Source organism: Eptatretus burgeri, chromosome 15, assembly GCF_056783735.1.
Source record: "Eptatretus burgeri isolate ZD-2024b chromosome 15, Ebu_testis_v1, whole genome shotgun sequence".
In the NCBI taxonomy this organism is placed as follows: Eukaryota; Metazoa; Chordata; class Myxini; order Myxiniformes; family Myxinidae; genus Eptatretus; species Eptatretus burgeri.
Window position 1 is genome coordinate 67,725,812 of NC_140975.1, and position 16,492 is coordinate 67,742,303.

The following is a 16,492-nucleotide window of genomic DNA, read 5'->3' on the forward strand; positions in this document are numbered from 1 at the left end:
GGTACGTAGGTAGGGGTCGATGAGTGATGCACGATGGTATGACTTTAGACCTGATTGAAGGTCAATGTCAAGGTCACCGATGCTGTAACCTTTTGAAATCATCCATTGTCAAAATATCATCTGCCATTTATGACTCAGAAATGCGGTTTGATTTCTGAGGTCCGGTTTCTATCCTCTTGAAGACACATTGATCATAAATGTTCCAAAACAACCATTTTCAAAATCTATCTCCGGATAACTCGGAAATGTAGTTTGATTTCTGAGGTTGTCTATCCTTTTTACTCCCGACTACATCGAAGCCATTCTAAGCCGATCAGAGATCCACATCTACAGAGCTTCAGAGATGACCGTGACCCCCAACCGGGGGTAATTTTTTAACGGGGGTCGTTTTCATCAAGTTTAGTTGGAGTACAAAGCGGACGCAGACTGGCTTTGCATTTTGAGATGCTTTCTCGTTTATACTTTATCCGGTAGCTTCCTTGGCAATGATAAATGAGTTTCTTGTTATCCTGAAGTTTCGCACCATAAGTATGTTGATGACATAATTTTTTTGTCAAACTTACAGGAGCACTGAACATACTAGTCTTATGCAGCAGCAACTTGACTGTCTTCATGAATGGTCATCTAAAAACAATATGAATCTTCACACCAGGAAACGCCAAGTCATGATCGCATGTTTTTGAAGACTCCCGGCGGAGGTGCCTCGTTTTCATATCGGAGATTCAGTTATTAATCAGACAGACAGTGTTGAACTGTTTGGCATCCGTGTGCATGAAAACTTGAAATGGGACCCTCGAGTTCAGGCGATGTGTAAAACCTTCAACAGAAAACTCTACTGTTTGCGGCGATTGCAACATCGTAATATTCCTGTTTCCGACTCTAAAACAGTTTGTTTCCGGTCTGTTTGACCCACTTTGGAGTATGCTTCACCCGCATGGTTTTGTGGCTTGACTGAAGTCAGGAGGAAACGTTTGGAGAAATTGCAACGAAAAGCATTTCGTATAATTCTCTCCCGTGACCTTTGTAGAACCGAACCTTATGGAGACATTTGTCGGGCAATTAATATAACGGCCCTTCGTGAGAGGATCGAACGGCTTTCCCCCAATTTTGGCAAGGTTCTCTTAAAATCAAACGATTCAGTCAATTCTGTCCAACGTACAGTTACATTTTTAAGCGGTCCTCTATTCAACTGGAAGAAGTTTGGAGGAAACTCGATGTGCTGAAGGCATTCTATGCTTATCGCGTCTGTCTCAGACGAACGGATCAGAGCCGTCTCGACTTCCTTGGCCTATTGGTAAGCAGCGATGATCTTTGGTTAACAAAGCTGCCTGCACGAGTCTTTACGCATGCATGATGAATCCCATTGCCTGTTCGATTATTATTTTTTATACTTTTTTATGTTGACATATGGATTGTTTTTAACATACATGTATCTTGGAGCCTCATATGTGAATTCTCCCGGCCATGGTTTCAAGTGCGATGTGCGATATTGCCACCGACACCCTTATGGCCCATTTGTGACCTTTATTTGATGCATAACCATAGTCCTAAGCTTTGCTATCATTTTGATACTCACCAGAGGGAAATTTGGAGAAAATTTGACATACTTACACATGGGCGGTGTATCGGCTAACAGTTGCTGGTCCACGTACCTATTGGTACTGTTATAACCAGTTATCCAGTTCCATTATGTCGTGGCTGATTTCTGGTGACATTCATAATCAGATGTCTCCAAACATCCCTATTCTGCATTGTTCTCCGAAGCTCTGGCATAGACAGCTTGGTTGCAGCCTTTACCCTATCTATTGAGGGTGTTCCATTACCAATCACCTTGCTGTCGCTTGTCAAGCCAGCCATTCCTTATCAACCGTTTTGTTGGAGCGCTTGCTTCAGTGCTTAAAATCAAGCGAGCCACTTGGCGAGCGCTCTACAAGCTGATTGGTGATTGAACACGCCCCTTCTGAACACGTCGATGTTCTCAAGTGACAAGATTTTCATTTTTTTTTTTTTAGGTTTAAATAAAGACCGGCCTTTTCACTTTCCTTCTTCACTGTCTGCAGCAGTTTCATCGAGTCTTCTTTACTTTTATACCAACACACTGGTATCATCAGCACACCTGAGGTTGTTGATTCATCTTCATCCAATCCTGACTCCAGCTTCCATGTCATCCAAGTTATATTTTTCATCAAAATTATTCTAACCACAAATTAATCAGTCAATTCCATCCAATGATAATGACATAATAAGAATAATTAATATCAGGCGTAGTGGCGTGCGCCTGTAATCCGGCTACTCGGAGGCTTGGGTTGGAGGATCGCTTGAAGAAGGGAGCTCTGCGCTGGGCCGCGCGATGAGATGGTGTAGGGCATCCTGGAATAATGGTGAAACCCAATCCTTATCCCTGTGTCGTAAGAGGCGACGAGGGTTGCGTCAGGAAGGGCATCCGGCGTAAAACCTATGCTAAATCAGTATGCGGATCATAACAGATAATTCATTCATTAATAATAGCATGGGGGCTGGCAGAAGGCTTCGAGCTATGCACACTCTCCTCGAAGTTGGCTTTCAGGTCTGGTCAGGTATGGGAGCATGCGCCAGAACAGCGCGTCGCTGCGTCCACTTTCCGCCAATACTCTAGGGGCCTCCGTCTGGCCATCCCCCAGGCAGATGCCTGGCCCATCCCCATCTCCTTGAGATGCCGATCAACATGCTGCAACCACGAGGCACGTGGTCAGCCTATTGGTCTCCTCCACGCATGAGACTCCCTCGCTGAGAGAATCTGGTGAGCAGGATCAGCATCAGGAAAATGAGCCACATGTCCAAACAGCCGCAATTGATGCTCACAGACTATGCAGGTAACAAATCTCATTTGAGTCTCTCAGCAACCGCTCATTGGACACAAAGTCCGACCAGCGATATTCAAGGATTCTCCGAAGAGACCTGGTACCAAAGGAATTAAGTCTCAGATCCTTGGTCAGAGTCCAAGTCTCACATCCATAGAGCAAGACTGGAAGCACCAAGGACCTGAAGACTCGGACTTTCGTCCTCCCGTACAGGTACCGGCAGCGCCACACCCCCATAATCCAGGGAATCCATGACTCCCCAGGCCCGACCCAGACGTCTATTGACCTCTGACTCACAGCCAGCAGAGACATGAATATCACTGTCAAGGTAAGTGAATCTCTCCACGACCTCAACATCCTCACCACAAACAGGCACAGACAGGACAGCAGCATCAAAGATGTCATTGAAAGGCTGGATCTTAGTTTTGACCCAGGAAACCCGTAATCCCAGCAGCTCCGACTCCTCATTCAGCACCTCAAGGGATGTTAAACCGGCATCCCGTCTGTCTAGCCTGGGTTCTAATCCTGACCCGGCTGTCATCCCAGTGTTTCACAAGCAAGGTGATTCAACAATGTGTGTGCCGTTCCTCGAATGGATGTTAAACCGGCGTCCCGTCTGCCAGCATTAGTTGGTGGACTTTAAAGATCCCACTGTGTCCTTCACGAAGAGTAGGTGAGCTATTGGCAGCACACTGAACAAATTCCTGCCTTGACCTTAGTCGAACGTCACGCCTGGCCAGCCGGTTCGTGAAAGTCTTGGGCCAAGCTTCCCCAGCCAACCCCACAATAACATGGGAATAATTGTGGCCATTAAACAATAAGGATATTAACAAACCGCTGTCTGCATGGCGCGTTCGTACACGTGATCCCCTCGCCCCACCCCCATTCCTGTGTTGCTTCGGGAGGGAGCGGGTGTTTCTGTTGTTGTTTACTTGTTCATTGACTGTAATTCAGTCAATTCAGTCTTTTTGAAATAAACAGATTTATTATTATTATTATTATTATTATTATTATTATTATTATTATTATTATTACTGTACTGTACTTGTTTTCTATAAATTGATTTGAACTGTCGAGTCTTTTGCGCGTCGGAATCCTTTCAGTATATGGGACGTCAAACATCTGAGGAGGTGAAGATCAGGATTGTGGATATGATGTATACGTGGACGATCAGCCTGTCAGACGAGTCCAAAATCAAGGAAGCCTACCAGATGCTCAAGAACCAAGGTGAGCCCACTTAATGGTCCGGATGGTTTCCTCACAGGTGCGCAAGGCCAACGCTCGTTATGGGCTTTGTAAATCTTTGCTGAAGTCCATTTAAATGGAGTAGGAAGGTAACTGTGCAGTGGTGGTGATGATGTTGATGAAGATGCTTTTGTGCATCTTGTTTGGTAACACTGTACTTTTTACCTGTGATGGTTTCCATGACATTGTGAGTTACTGCATTTCAAGCACTCCTTGCCTGTGCTCTTTGTGGCTTTGCAAGGTGTTATCAATGAAGACCCGCAAGTGGAGCAGGATGTTACTCTGGTACCACCATCACAGCACAAGAACACACTGTTTGAGGACGAGGAGAAGGCCAAGGTGATTTCTTTTTGCCGATAACGTCTTCAAGAAGAACCCAATTTATTCCACCTGCCATTTATTTTTCCACTTCATTATTTTTTTTTGTTTTTTTTTTTTGCTCAGCTCTTGGACCAGTTGCTGAAGAGCAAGAAACCAGAAGATCTTCAAACGGCCAATAGATTGATCAAGGCCATGGTGAAGGAGGTAGGTTAAGGCATTTGTTTGTTTTTGCTGATGCTTTGAGCACATTGGTTGTATTGTCTGTCGGAGTGATGATATGCTCTTATTCTTGGGTACCCTCCAACGTGATGCAGTATCAACAAGGGAAAGGTCTTTGGTCAAATTAACGTGGGACCAGCTCCAACGCGATGAGCCCCACAGGGTGAAACATCTGCCTCTGGATGGTCTAGTGGTGAATCTGATCATGGGCTACAATTTGCCACCTCTCGGTGGTTTGTGGGAGAGGCTTCCTGGTGGTTTTTTGGTTAGAGTAACAGGAGCGTTTGTGGCTGCCTTCGCTCTCCTTCTTTGAGGAAAAATGATCCTTGTGATGTAACATAATTGTGTCCAGTATTGAATGTGGAGAACATGGCTGTTGGCATATTCCATTCCCAGCTGCTCTTGTTCATCTCCATGCGCGGCAATCGATGTGGTGCAGTGTTTCTAAAGCTTTGCTCATCTCGCTTAACCGTAGGATGAGACGCGCGTGGAACAAGCCAAGCATCGGCGATGCGTCCTCAGCCAAACGGAGAGCAATGCGCGCTTGCTTTCCGAGATGATGTCTCACTTCCAGCTGGAGCAGACTTCATCTGGCGACCGTGAGCTCATTAAGGTGCTTCAAAGGAGTAGAATGGGGGGTTTGGCTAATTACATTGTCTCTAGCTGTAGGTTGTGCCGAGATGGCATCTGACGTAACGTATGCTTGCAGAACCGGAAACGTGCCTCGGCATATTCGCTGGCTTGTTCCCTACTGTTTAAAATGGTGATTTGCACCGGGCAAGGGTGAACTACATTGCAGCCTTATTTCGGAAACGTTAGTATTGTTTTGTTCTGTTTATGATGTGACAGGAGTTGGGAGAGTGTTGTGAAAGGCTGCAATCGACACTCATCAAAATGGCAACAGAGACTGAAGATGGGGATGATGGCCTTGGTAAGGCATAAACTACCAATCAAATTTCCTGGTGCTCATCCCTCTTCCCTGCCCCATGCTCTTCTCCCCACCCACTCCCCCCTCATGCTCTTCTCCCCCCCCCATCCCCCAATGCTCTTTCCTCCTAAACAGGCATAGCAAATTTGTTGAAGAGGTGAGATAAGGACTTGTTCAACTTTCACTCTGCAAGCAGATTTGGGAAGATATAATTGTTGCTATTTCCTTTGTTCATTGCTCTGGATGCTTTTGAAGCTACCTCTGTCAAGCCACAAATGCAGGGGTTCTCTCCACCTTGGGGTTGCAACCCCACATTTGGAATCGTGACGATAAAAAATGGAATTGCGAAGAGGTATTTTTAGGTCATCTCTACGGAGATGACCTAATAAAGCCGGACCAAATGTCCGTCTGTACGTCCGTCAACACTTTTTCTTTCCGATCTTGATGAAACTTAGTATGTGGGTCAAGGTCGATGAGTGTTGCACAACTATATAACTTTTCTCCGGGTTCAAGGTCAGGGACGAGGTCACGAGGTCACGTAAGTTATAAAAATCGCCATTTTCAAAACCTATCCAGTCTGCCATTCTACAAGATATTTGGCAACTGTTTATTGATTATGATAGTAAAAAATATTATCTTGTATCGAACCGGACAGATTTTTGAATTTCCTTCCCGTTTGATCGACACGTGATCTGGAAGATGGTCAAAAACGCCGATGCGATTCGCAAAGAAGGAAGGAAGGAGAAATTAAATATAAATATAAAACACATTTTTAGCCTTTTATATTTATACATTTCCCGCCGAAGGTGCAAAAGTTTCAAAATCCGAAATGTAAACGTCGACATTTATTTTCAAAATGTAATTTTGTGCGCGCACGCCAAAATGCCGAGTCATCTTTAACCAAACCGCAGTTTGAGCTGCGCAGTCGTCTTCGGTCATAACTGAACATTGAGAACTTGTGGTATTATCGAGATGACCGTCATCCCCACACGGGGGTAATTTTTTTTAATTTTGGTATTCGGAGTGAAGGCAGGGGTGAGTGCCTTGGATACAGAGTTAAAATCTTAAAGGCCTTGGTTTCCACGGCATCAAACTGATCAAGGTGTGAGGCAGGGGCGTTAGCCCAAAGGGGAGAGCAGTACTCTAACAAGCTGTGCATGAAGGTGTTGTCAGTGGATCGGAGTTCAGGTGTAAAAGTGCGCATGTGCAGAGAGGAGTTCGATAATTGTTTTACTGTGTCATTCTGGCAGTCAAAATTGAAAATCATTCCAAACAGGAAACTTAATGTTGTGAAGGACTTCATAAAGGACACAATCGGCATGAATAAATAATTTAATGTATTAAACTTGATGGTGTTCATAGAATACTTACCCTGTGCAGTCTTGAGAAGGACTTGGTGCAAGCCAACTGTTCTGTTTTTAAAGGTTTTTTTTTGTTGTTGATCCAATGTGGTGCCAGACTAGTGACCGATGATGTCACTTTTGTCAAACTACATTTTCCATGGGTAGTTGATCAATTGGTTAATGTTTTGCATTGATCGGTTAGTGGTTTCAACAATTGCAGAGAATTTTTTCTTTCATTCTGACTAGATCAAGAGATAAAGGGGCAAAGTTTTTGGGGTTTTTTTCCAAGCTGGTGCCTGGTACCACGTGACCTATGACGTCATAATTATCATTGAAAAATTCTACAGGAGGAGGCGCTCCGATGGTGAAAAATGTATCCATTGGACCAACAACGGCAGATAATTTTTTTTTTTTCATACTGACTGGATCAAGTGTTGCACTTGTCGAATTATGACATCATAATGAAGACAGTGATGACATCATCATGAACACCTCTTATTCCTCGTGGGGAGTACTTGACAATGAGCCATGTGTACATTTTTTTTCCATGGAGTGGTTTCAGAGATTTAGAGGTGCAAAGTTTTTCGGTTTTTCCAATGTGGTGCCTGTACCACATCACATGACCTATGATGTCATAATTATACAGGAGACTTGCATACAGACCAAAAACCTCCAGACTTGGCCTATCCCGACCAATCAAATTTAGCGTTTCTTCTTGAGAGCGGAGTTGGCAGAAGGTTCGGTTCTGGACTGTTCCCTTTGACCCATTGGCTTCATATGTGTGCCATCGCGCCTGTTATTCAAAGTTCACGAACAAAGCTGACAAAGATCGTGCTCTGAAACGTGAAGCAAGAGTTTAGAAGGCCCTTCCCATGTTCTTTTTCCTCAAGACTGAGCAGGGTAAGGTGTTCCATGAACTCTAGTTCCTCTCTTGATTTATAAAAGTGACTTGTTATTGTTGTCGTCGTCGTTTTCACAAAGGCTCTTTAATTATTATTATTATTTTAAAATCCATCTGGCAACATCATTGTTTCCCTTTACTTGCCATTTTCATCAGTAGGAAGTTGCGACACTCTATTATGTAGCCCCTTGATGGATATTTTTAAATTTTTTTTTTAACAGTTTTTGGCCAGCAAATCAGGAGGCAGGAGTATTTCATTTGGCTGGGGTACCAGAACACAACTGCTCAAACTTTTGAAAGATCTTATCCTATATTTGACATTCATAAGAAAGTGCAATCGGGCAGGACAGCCAGTGAACACGTCCCCTCCATTAGAACGAGGCTTATCGACCGAGAAACAGCATTATTATTGTTTATAGTTTCTTCTACCACTGGGAATTGAACCATTGTATCCTTAATTTTCTGTTTTGAATTTATTTTCATGAAAACCGTGGTTTTGCGGGGGTTTTTTTGTTTTCTTTTTGTAAAAGTAAATACATTTTGAGGCACGTTGTGCATTTTTTTATTTTATTACATTTTTCATTTTTCTTTTTCTTGCAGCGGAAATCCTCCTGGCTAATGACAATCTGACGCTTCTTCTTGGAAACTATAATAAGATGGTGGCAGAAGGTCTTCTGACTGGGAATGGTGATACCAGCAGTGCGGCTACACCTGCAGGTATGGGAGTGTTTCATCGACAGTTCAACTCCTAAAATGGAGTACCCTCAAGTTTTTAACTGCAAAAGCTCAAAGAATTGTTGATATTATTGTTGATGTTTTGCATTGTGCATAATCTTTTTAAGCTCCAACTTTTGGTGCTTTGCTCGTAAATGCTCTTTGCTTTTTTGCCGTTGGAGATACAGGCTCTGATTCGTCTCTGCTCGAGATCGAGAACCTGAAGCTTGCGGAGCCGACCCCAAAGCTCCAACCTGAACAGCACGACTTGCCCCCCGCTGAAGTACGGGACATCAGTTCCAGCTTCCCATTGCTTCCACCTCCGCCTCGCTCTCTGTGCCGCTCTCAAAAAGACCTTGTTCAACAAACCTCCATCCTGGATGATGAGCTGCTGTCACTGGGTACGACCGGTAACACAATAATATTTTAATCATTGCCACATTTATTTGGGTTTCTTTCTAGGTTGTTATTTTTTTTTTGCCTTCGCCGACCATCACCAAAGGCATTATGTTTTCAGGTTGTCCATCCTTGCGTCTATCCTTCTGTGGTCGGTTTTCGTTACCATGAAAACCTAAGAACGGCTGAAGGGAACCGAGTCAAACTTGGTACAAGTAGGAATAATGATGCAAAGATACAGATTATATTATGGGGGCAAGAGGTCATGTCAGGTAAAAATGTGACACTTGAGAACAGCTGAAAGGATTTAAAAACAAACTTGGTACGAGTACAGTATGTCTCATGATGTAGTAATGTGGGCGGAGGGAAATCGGTCGACGTCACAACGTCGAAGAGTGCCATTCTGGTTTAAGCTTAATTTGGTTGATATTCTGATTCTTCATCACCTCTTCTTATCCACAAAGATTCTGGAGCAACCACTTCAAATGATGAGACCGAGGATGACAACGCTATTGTTTTGGATCCCTTGAAGGTACATCATGACAATCTTTGTTATCTGAGAGTCTTTGAAGTGCATCGGTCTGAGCGGTTCGTGTTGTCCTGAAAGATTGAGCACATTACTGGAAGAATTTTTATTTTTCGATTTTGTTTTTGAAATTGGCATTTAAGGTTTTTACCCAACCCTCATTGCTAAATTTTATTGTAAATACAAGTATTCTTGATTAATGCTCCTTAAAACATTGTTTCAATCACCATTTCTCCACTTCCTGTTTAGGCCTCAATCAGGATGGGCCAGCAGTTTGCACCTTTTCCCAAAGCAAATGACCAGGCATCAACCGCCGTCTCAGTTTTCATGACGCACTCCTTGCCCCTTGCTCCACAACCCGGCGTCGCACTGCTGAGCATGCCAGTCAGCACGACAACTACTCCTGGAAAGGACAGTTTGATAACCTCGACCGATTTGCAGAACCTGGCCATTTCCACGATGTGTCCAAATGCGTTCGGCATCAACACATTTGGAAACTCGCAAGCATCGTGCAGCCCCAGCAGTGTGTCAGTCGCGGCACCACGGAGTGGGAGTTCTCTAGTACCCGAGAGCTCAATGGGCGGTCTCAAAGCCTTGACGGAGCTGGACGAACTTGGAGCCGCCATGCTGCAACAGGCGCTGCCCACGGCCTCCCTGCAGGTTAAATGGTATTCACAGCACACCGCTACTCGCGGACAGGCAGCGGGATTAGATTGTTAGCTTGTTTTTTTCAGGATTTGGATTCATTTGGGATATTGGAGCACTTGCTCACAGGTGACATTGGGCTATTATGATTGTTGGATAATTTCAATTCAGAAAGTGATTCCACCTACCAAGGGTAAACCAGCACAAACTGGTACCTTGGCTATTATGGATGCTTAATACAATTTGTGTGTGTGACAAACACAGTCAGTCAGTCGGTGTGTCTCCTCCGTAAATCCAAAACCATTCAGGTTTACTGATGTGACAAATTCATTCCCATATAAGTTTATTAATTTATTTTTTACAAAGGATAACATTCAACCTCAAGTTCAGAGAACACATTACGCAGTCTTGAGAAAGACATGGGCGGGGTCTGCAAGCGGTAAATTTCATTGGTCGAGATGACGTAAAATGCTGTCATCTTTTGTCCAACTACTGCTAAACGGAAGGGGTTTGAAAGTGCCAAAACGGCGTTTTGTTTTCGACAGCATTCAAGTTTATAATTTAATTGAAATAAAATAAAGATTTTAAAGGTTGTAGAAAAAAAAAAAACAACGGACGTTTACCGCCGTTGATGCAGCGTCTTTTACACCATCTTGTTTAACACTTTACATTCGTCCTTCGCGCCTGATATTTGTGTCCTTTTAAGGCGTAAGTAAACACGTTTTCCTGTTTGGAGTGATTTTCAATTTTGTTTAATTGCCAGACAGGCAGACTGAGTATAAAAAAAAACAGAAAAAGAAAAAGTTAGCGCACTCCACTCTGCGCATGCCCAATTGGGACGAGTTCAGAGCCAGTACTATTAAGCTACAGGTTTGTTTTCCGATTCATGTTCAAAATATAACATTCAATTGAAATGAAGTTGTTCATCGATCATAAACTGACGTTTGTAGACAAGACAGACAGACAGACAGACAAAGTGAACCAATTGCCGAACCCCTCTTAGAGCTTCGCACACGCATGGTAAAAATGCATAAAACATTGCAGCAAGTGTGCTATGGACATACCTCGTTGCCAGTCTAATTATCCATGTACAAACAGTTCGTACGTGGTCCTGTGCCAGTTGTCAGGTGGAACTGCAGTGATTTGACGGGCATGTGAAAACACCGATAAAGGAACGTGTTAAAGACCAACGGGTGCATTTCTTGTTTTTCTCGCCTTTGACTCTCCCCTGCCAGGCCTTCGCCACAGGCCAAACGTACCTTGCGTGACCTGCAGAAACGGACTTCTCCACCAGTGACACTTTCTTCACTGGTCGGTTCTCCTCATGGATCTCCGACTGCCACTTCCTGCAGTCCCCCAACCATGGGTGTTCTTCCCCATGAGGGCCTGCTACTCAATGTGATTGTGCCACTGGAGAGTATTCAACCTAGTAAGTGCCAGCTGAGTTAAAAGTCTACTTATTAGGGTCAACCAGGCTCATCTCCTTTGGGTATGTCATCCGGTCATGAAGCAATTTGAGTTTTGGCCACATTGTTTATTGCATGTTTAATGTCTCACTTAAAGCAAAACCAATCGTGCTTCTTTTCCAACTACAGGCAGCATTCCCCCAATGACGGTCTATGACAAAGGCGGCGTGCGGGTCCTGATGCATTTTGCTCGGGACTGCCCACCCGGTCGACCCGACGTCCTCGTTGTTGTCGTGTCCACGATGAGCGCCGCTCCGTGGCCACTGTCTCAGATCAGCTTTCAGGCTGCTGTGCCAAAGGTCAGTGCCTTTTTGGAATGTCTTTTAAATCCAAACCATTTTGGTGTTTGACGCTGAATTGGACACGTTTATTAACCTGACGTTGGTTCGTAAAATGTTTCAAATCCTTGTCCTGCAGTCCATGCGCGTGAAACTTCAGGCTCCTTCTGGCACTGACCTACCGGCTTACAATCCGGTATCTTCCCCTGCTGCTGTAACTCAGATCATGCTGCTGGTAAATCCACACAAGGTACGGATGATGAGAATGGCTAAACCGCAGTGATCAACTTCAAAGTTTCATTGGTTCTCATGATTGGGGTTCTCCACTCGGTGTTGGTTTACTCAACTCCGAGTTGTCTTGTATTTGCTTAATTAGCAGGCCATTCGCCCGTGTGCCTTTCAAAAAGGAGTTGGCATTTGTGTTCCAGTAACTTTGAGGGTTTTTACATTTTGGCTTCATCTCCAACCCGGAGAGGAGTCGTGCATCACCAGATGCAGTTGATCAAGGAAAAGGCGTTAGGAATGGGCAGCATAAATCATGACATGTGATGGTGATGGGTCACTCGCTTCTTTGTTGTCGGGGCTTGTGTATCAATTTATTAATCACCATTTTTTAAATTTAGTTTCCCAAATATTTATCTCCAGGAAAAGGTGCGGCTCCGCTACAAGCTCTTCTACCGTCTTGGAACCGAAGACATCGTCGAAATGGGCGAGGTGAACTCTTTTCCTCCACCTGAGAGCTGGGGGAACTTGAAGCACCTTGAGTTTTGACGTCTCTTCTCGAGGACTTTTTGGCACGGCCACCCGAGCTAGGAGACGGTCTTGTCGCTTGGCCTGGCTTTGCATGTGCCTTGGTCAAAGACTGATGCATTTCCTTGAATGTGTGCACATGGGCCAAGAAAGCATCGGGCATCGCCCGTTCTAATGCCGTGCGTGACATGTAGCCCATCGTCTCTTCCCTCGGATCCTGTTTTGTTCACGCTTTGCCTGACTTGGATGTTCCCTGATGGAAGTTCCTCGAGGGTGGATTGTCCAGGTCCGTCCGTGTTTTGGCGACGATGGTATGTATTTTGTTTTCCTCGATCCAAATGTTTCAAAGCGTTTTGTATCAAAGGATCGTTCTGAAAAGTATTGCACTGGGAATAAAACCTGGCTTGGATGTTTTCACGAGCACACGCCATTGAAGTGAATAAATCCTTTTTTTTTATTACCTTGATTACCTGTACTGGGAGAACCTGTTCAATATGTAAATATTTGTGTGTTTTGTCCTCCCTGTGACCAAAATTGACAAGTTAAAGGATTATTTATGGGGCGAAGAGAGGGTGAAGAGTTATTACTGGAAATGTCCTTTTTATGTATTTATTTATTTTAAATGTTTTGGTGACCTTTGACCAGTGTGTGCGCACCGATTGTAGAATGTAGGCCATGCCAATCGAGCTCGTGAGCACTCTTCATTTGGTACTCCGCCACGACGGGACCACCACCGCCCAGGCTCGCCACGCTCCCTTTTTGGGTTCGTACCCCGTATTTATTGCAATTGCATGCGTGTTAATAACCCGTGAACATTGACACCGCACACACGTTTGTACACTCTTGTGTGTATGTTACCCCGAGAGCGGCTGTTAAAGCGCAGGCGAAGGGGTGTTTCAAGGCTAGGAACTTGTCCGGGTGATGGTACTCAGAGGGTCCCGGATTTGGCTTATCGGTGAACGTGCATCCATCATTGCTGGTTTGATTGTCCACAACGTTTCTTCTGGATGGATTAATTAATTTAATTGCCTTCATTTAACCTTTTTCTCATGCAACGTTGTGCCGCAGAACAAGTAACTTTAGGATGGAATGGCAGTTGATGAAGTACAATGTGACGTTCTCACCTCAATAAAAATCATTTCCAACAATGAAATGTTTGCATGAGGGTGAGTCTTTGTTTGTATTATCGGGAGTGTGATAAAATATTGCTTTTCCACCTACTCGATTAACTTTTCTGTTTCAAGCAGTAATTTTATTTATGATCAATTGTTTGAGCACTTTTATTCTTTGACTCTAATATAGCCATCATGGATGGGAGAGCCATACAGCAACAGCACAATACTGTGACAAATGGAGGAAAGGAATAGAAGGTAACAATCCCGTGGCACTTGAGCTTGAACCACCGCCCACCTCAATGCCGTGACGTCATCCGAATGCTGAGAAAATTTGATTGGGTCACACAGAAAAATAAATGGACTTTACGTGTATTGAGATAGAATTGTCAGATATTGTTCGTTAGGTTTATTAATTTGGGTAATAAACTAGTCGGACACCGTCGTGTTCATATAGAATCCAAGGATTTTCACATTCTTGAGGTAACCTTCATGACATTGCAGTTTTATGGCTAGAGTGGTAGGCTTGGGATCTGAAGATCCTGAGTTCAAATCACACTCAGCTGTTGAATTAATACCAGGTGGGGTTGACTCTGCCTGTCATCCTTCTGAGGTCGGCAAAATGAGCACCAGCTTGTTGGTATCCTGTGTCGGAGTGGTGACCCATCCAGGATTGTGCCCAATATAGTCCGGGAGCAGTGGGGGTGAACCTGGTTTTGCCGGATAAAGTTTTTTTTCTATGCTGTTTCTTGTAGCCTTGGGGTAGCTCTTCATGATTCTGGGGGGTGACCGTTTGCAACCCTTGGGCAATTTCTTATATTAACCCTTTTGTGCCGGTAAACTCATAAATAATGAAAAAAAATCAGTTTTTTCACTTAATTGCAATGAACCCAACCAACATCATCACATTTGCTTGTGCCGATGTTTATTCACAAATTATGCAACCAAAAACAACTTAAGATGTAAAACAATTGTGAATTACTCAGTATTAACCCTTTCCAGACTATTTTAACCCAGGACATAAAATTTGAAAACGGACAACATATGATTGCACAATAACCACCTCATCCTTACTTTAGTCACAAATAAGGGAACCAAAAACAACTTAAAAGATAGAATAATGACTTGATACTCAATATTAACCCTTTCCTGACTGATTTTACCCAGCACAAAACATTTGAACATCTATCGACAACAGGGGTCTTTGACGCATTATTGCACAAAAACCACTCCAAAATTATGGCATGGGATTTTAATGTCATCTCCTGCTTTCCGACCTGCTGACATTGATGCAAAATAGACTGGGTTAGACACTCAATGTGTTTAGTTTGACCTACCGTAAGATCAATTAAATTCGCGAAACAAACAAATAATATAATCTGTCAACCCTGAAAACAAATAAGTCAAAAATTAGATTCTAACCTGGGAGAAAGCATTTTATAACTGTGCCTGAATACTAGTACCGTACAAAGATTCACATTTATTAGTACAGTTCCCTGCTAAAAGAGGGCAGCACCCAACAACAACTGTCATGCCCATTTTGATAACTGTCATTGTAAAAACTAAATTTATACAATCTGAATTCGTCTAGTATTTTAATCTGGAGATTCTGTTTTACTAACTACTTCATATAAAGCTTGACAACTGGAAGTCTGGTAGCCTATTCCATGACAAACCTGCACAGCAGAGTGGGAGTGGTGCCCAGCCATGTGCTTCTAATATCTGAAACTATGCAATGGTGCCACCTTTTGTCAGTTTAACTAACTAATGAAGTCTCTCAGCCAATACTTCATCTTAATATGCATGGGTGATAAACAGATCAAAGCAGGAAATGTAGGCCTACGTTTGGGGTATATATGATCCCCTAGGAATGCCAGGAAAGGGTTAATAATCAAGTTTGGGCAAATTGTGTCCAAATCAGCTCTAAAATACTTGCCTTGTGAATAATAATGATGAAAAATAAATGTGATGACTTTTGGTCACAGCTATTTACAAGATATCGCAAAAATAGTACTTTGGGGCACATTTGGGTGTCACCGGCATAAAAGGGTTAATATAGCAAATTGCCCAAGGGTTACGAACGGTCACCCCCCCTGAATCATGAAGAGCTACCCCAAGGCTACAAGAAACAGCATAGAAAAAAATTTATCCGGCAAAACCAGGTTCACTAAAATATCTGCCTTTTTCTCCCGGACTAATAGCCAAGGAGACTGCTTCGGCAGCACCAACGCTCTGCACAGTATGGTCCCAATGGATGGATGGATTGCAGTTTTGTGTTGGTTATTGAAAGTCAGCCATTGCTTGCAATACCAACTCCTGCTTTTATAGAATAATTGTTTTCTGATATGTAACAGGATGGCCTGGAGGTACACACACTCACCTTTAACCTGTGGAGTGCACTGGAGTTAAACCGCGTTCACAGCCCTCTCAAGTTTCGTACCACGGCACTTGCTGTCTTCACTCAGAGTTTTGTACTATGTGTGTTGTTCACGGCCCTATCTTCAGTGGTCTTCGTTCCTTTCAACCACGGGACTATCATCGAACCCCTTTTGGTGAGCAGCTTATTCTCACTGACGGTGCTCATTTATGACACCCGAGTCGCCGAGTGGATCATATTATTTCATGAACACGAGGCTGAATTGGTCCACTGGTGAGCCACCATTTCTTACTTCTTATTGAACTTCTGAATGTATTCACCCGCACTCCAGCCTAACAGCTTATTGCACATTGCTCAGACTGTACAAATTCATCTTCTTTTAAGGGTGAGTCAAAGTCGATAACTCATTTTTTCTATGTTGATGACCCCGA

General features: G+C 43.6%; 1 protein-coding gene across 4 annotated transcripts; it reads left to right on the forward strand.

Annotated features, from left to right (window-relative positions):
• Positions 1-3,907: 3,907 nt before the first annotated feature.
• On the forward strand, positions 3,908-13,725 carry LOC147012423 (ADP-ribosylation factor-binding protein GGA1-like). 4 transcript variants are annotated; one of them, XM_085856621.1, is made up of 13 exons: positions 3,908-4,067; positions 4,327-4,424; positions 4,530-4,610; positions 5,101-5,238; positions 5,475-5,556; positions 8,398-8,514; positions 8,694-8,921; positions 9,372-9,439; positions 9,683-10,101; positions 11,314-11,507; positions 11,674-11,843; positions 11,962-12,072; positions 12,468-13,725. In XM_085856621.1, exons 1-13 carry the CDS (start codon positions 3,947-3,949, stop codon positions 12,591-12,593), a joined length of 1,953 nt encoding a protein of 650 aa, XP_085712747.1. In that variant the 5' UTR covers positions 3,908-3,946; the 3' UTR covers positions 12,594-13,725. The 4 variants fall into 4 exon arrangements, with proteins under 4 accessions (XP_085712747.1, XP_085712750.1, XP_085712749.1 ...); XM_085856624.1 differs by having other exon boundaries at positions 3,910-4,067; positions 8,694-8,912; XM_085856623.1 differs by having other exon boundaries at positions 3,910-4,067; positions 8,700-8,921.
• The last annotated feature ends 2,767 nt before the right edge of the window (positions 13,726-16,492 follow it).

Excerpts from the sequence above, each read along its gene's own strand:
- LOC147012423 (XM_085856621.1), top strand. The coding sequence starts at position 3,947 with ATGGGACGTCAAACATCTGAGGAGGTGAAGATCAGGATTGTGGATATG. Across the intron at positions 4,068-4,326 it reads CCAGATGCTCAAGAACCAAG|GTGTTATCAATGAAGACCCG; the intron begins GTGAGCCCACTT and ends TGGCTTTGCAAG. Across the intron at positions 5,557-8,397 it reads AGATGGGGATGATGGCCTTG|CGGAAATCCTCCTGGCTAAT; the intron begins GTAAGGCATAAA and ends TTTTTCTTGCAG.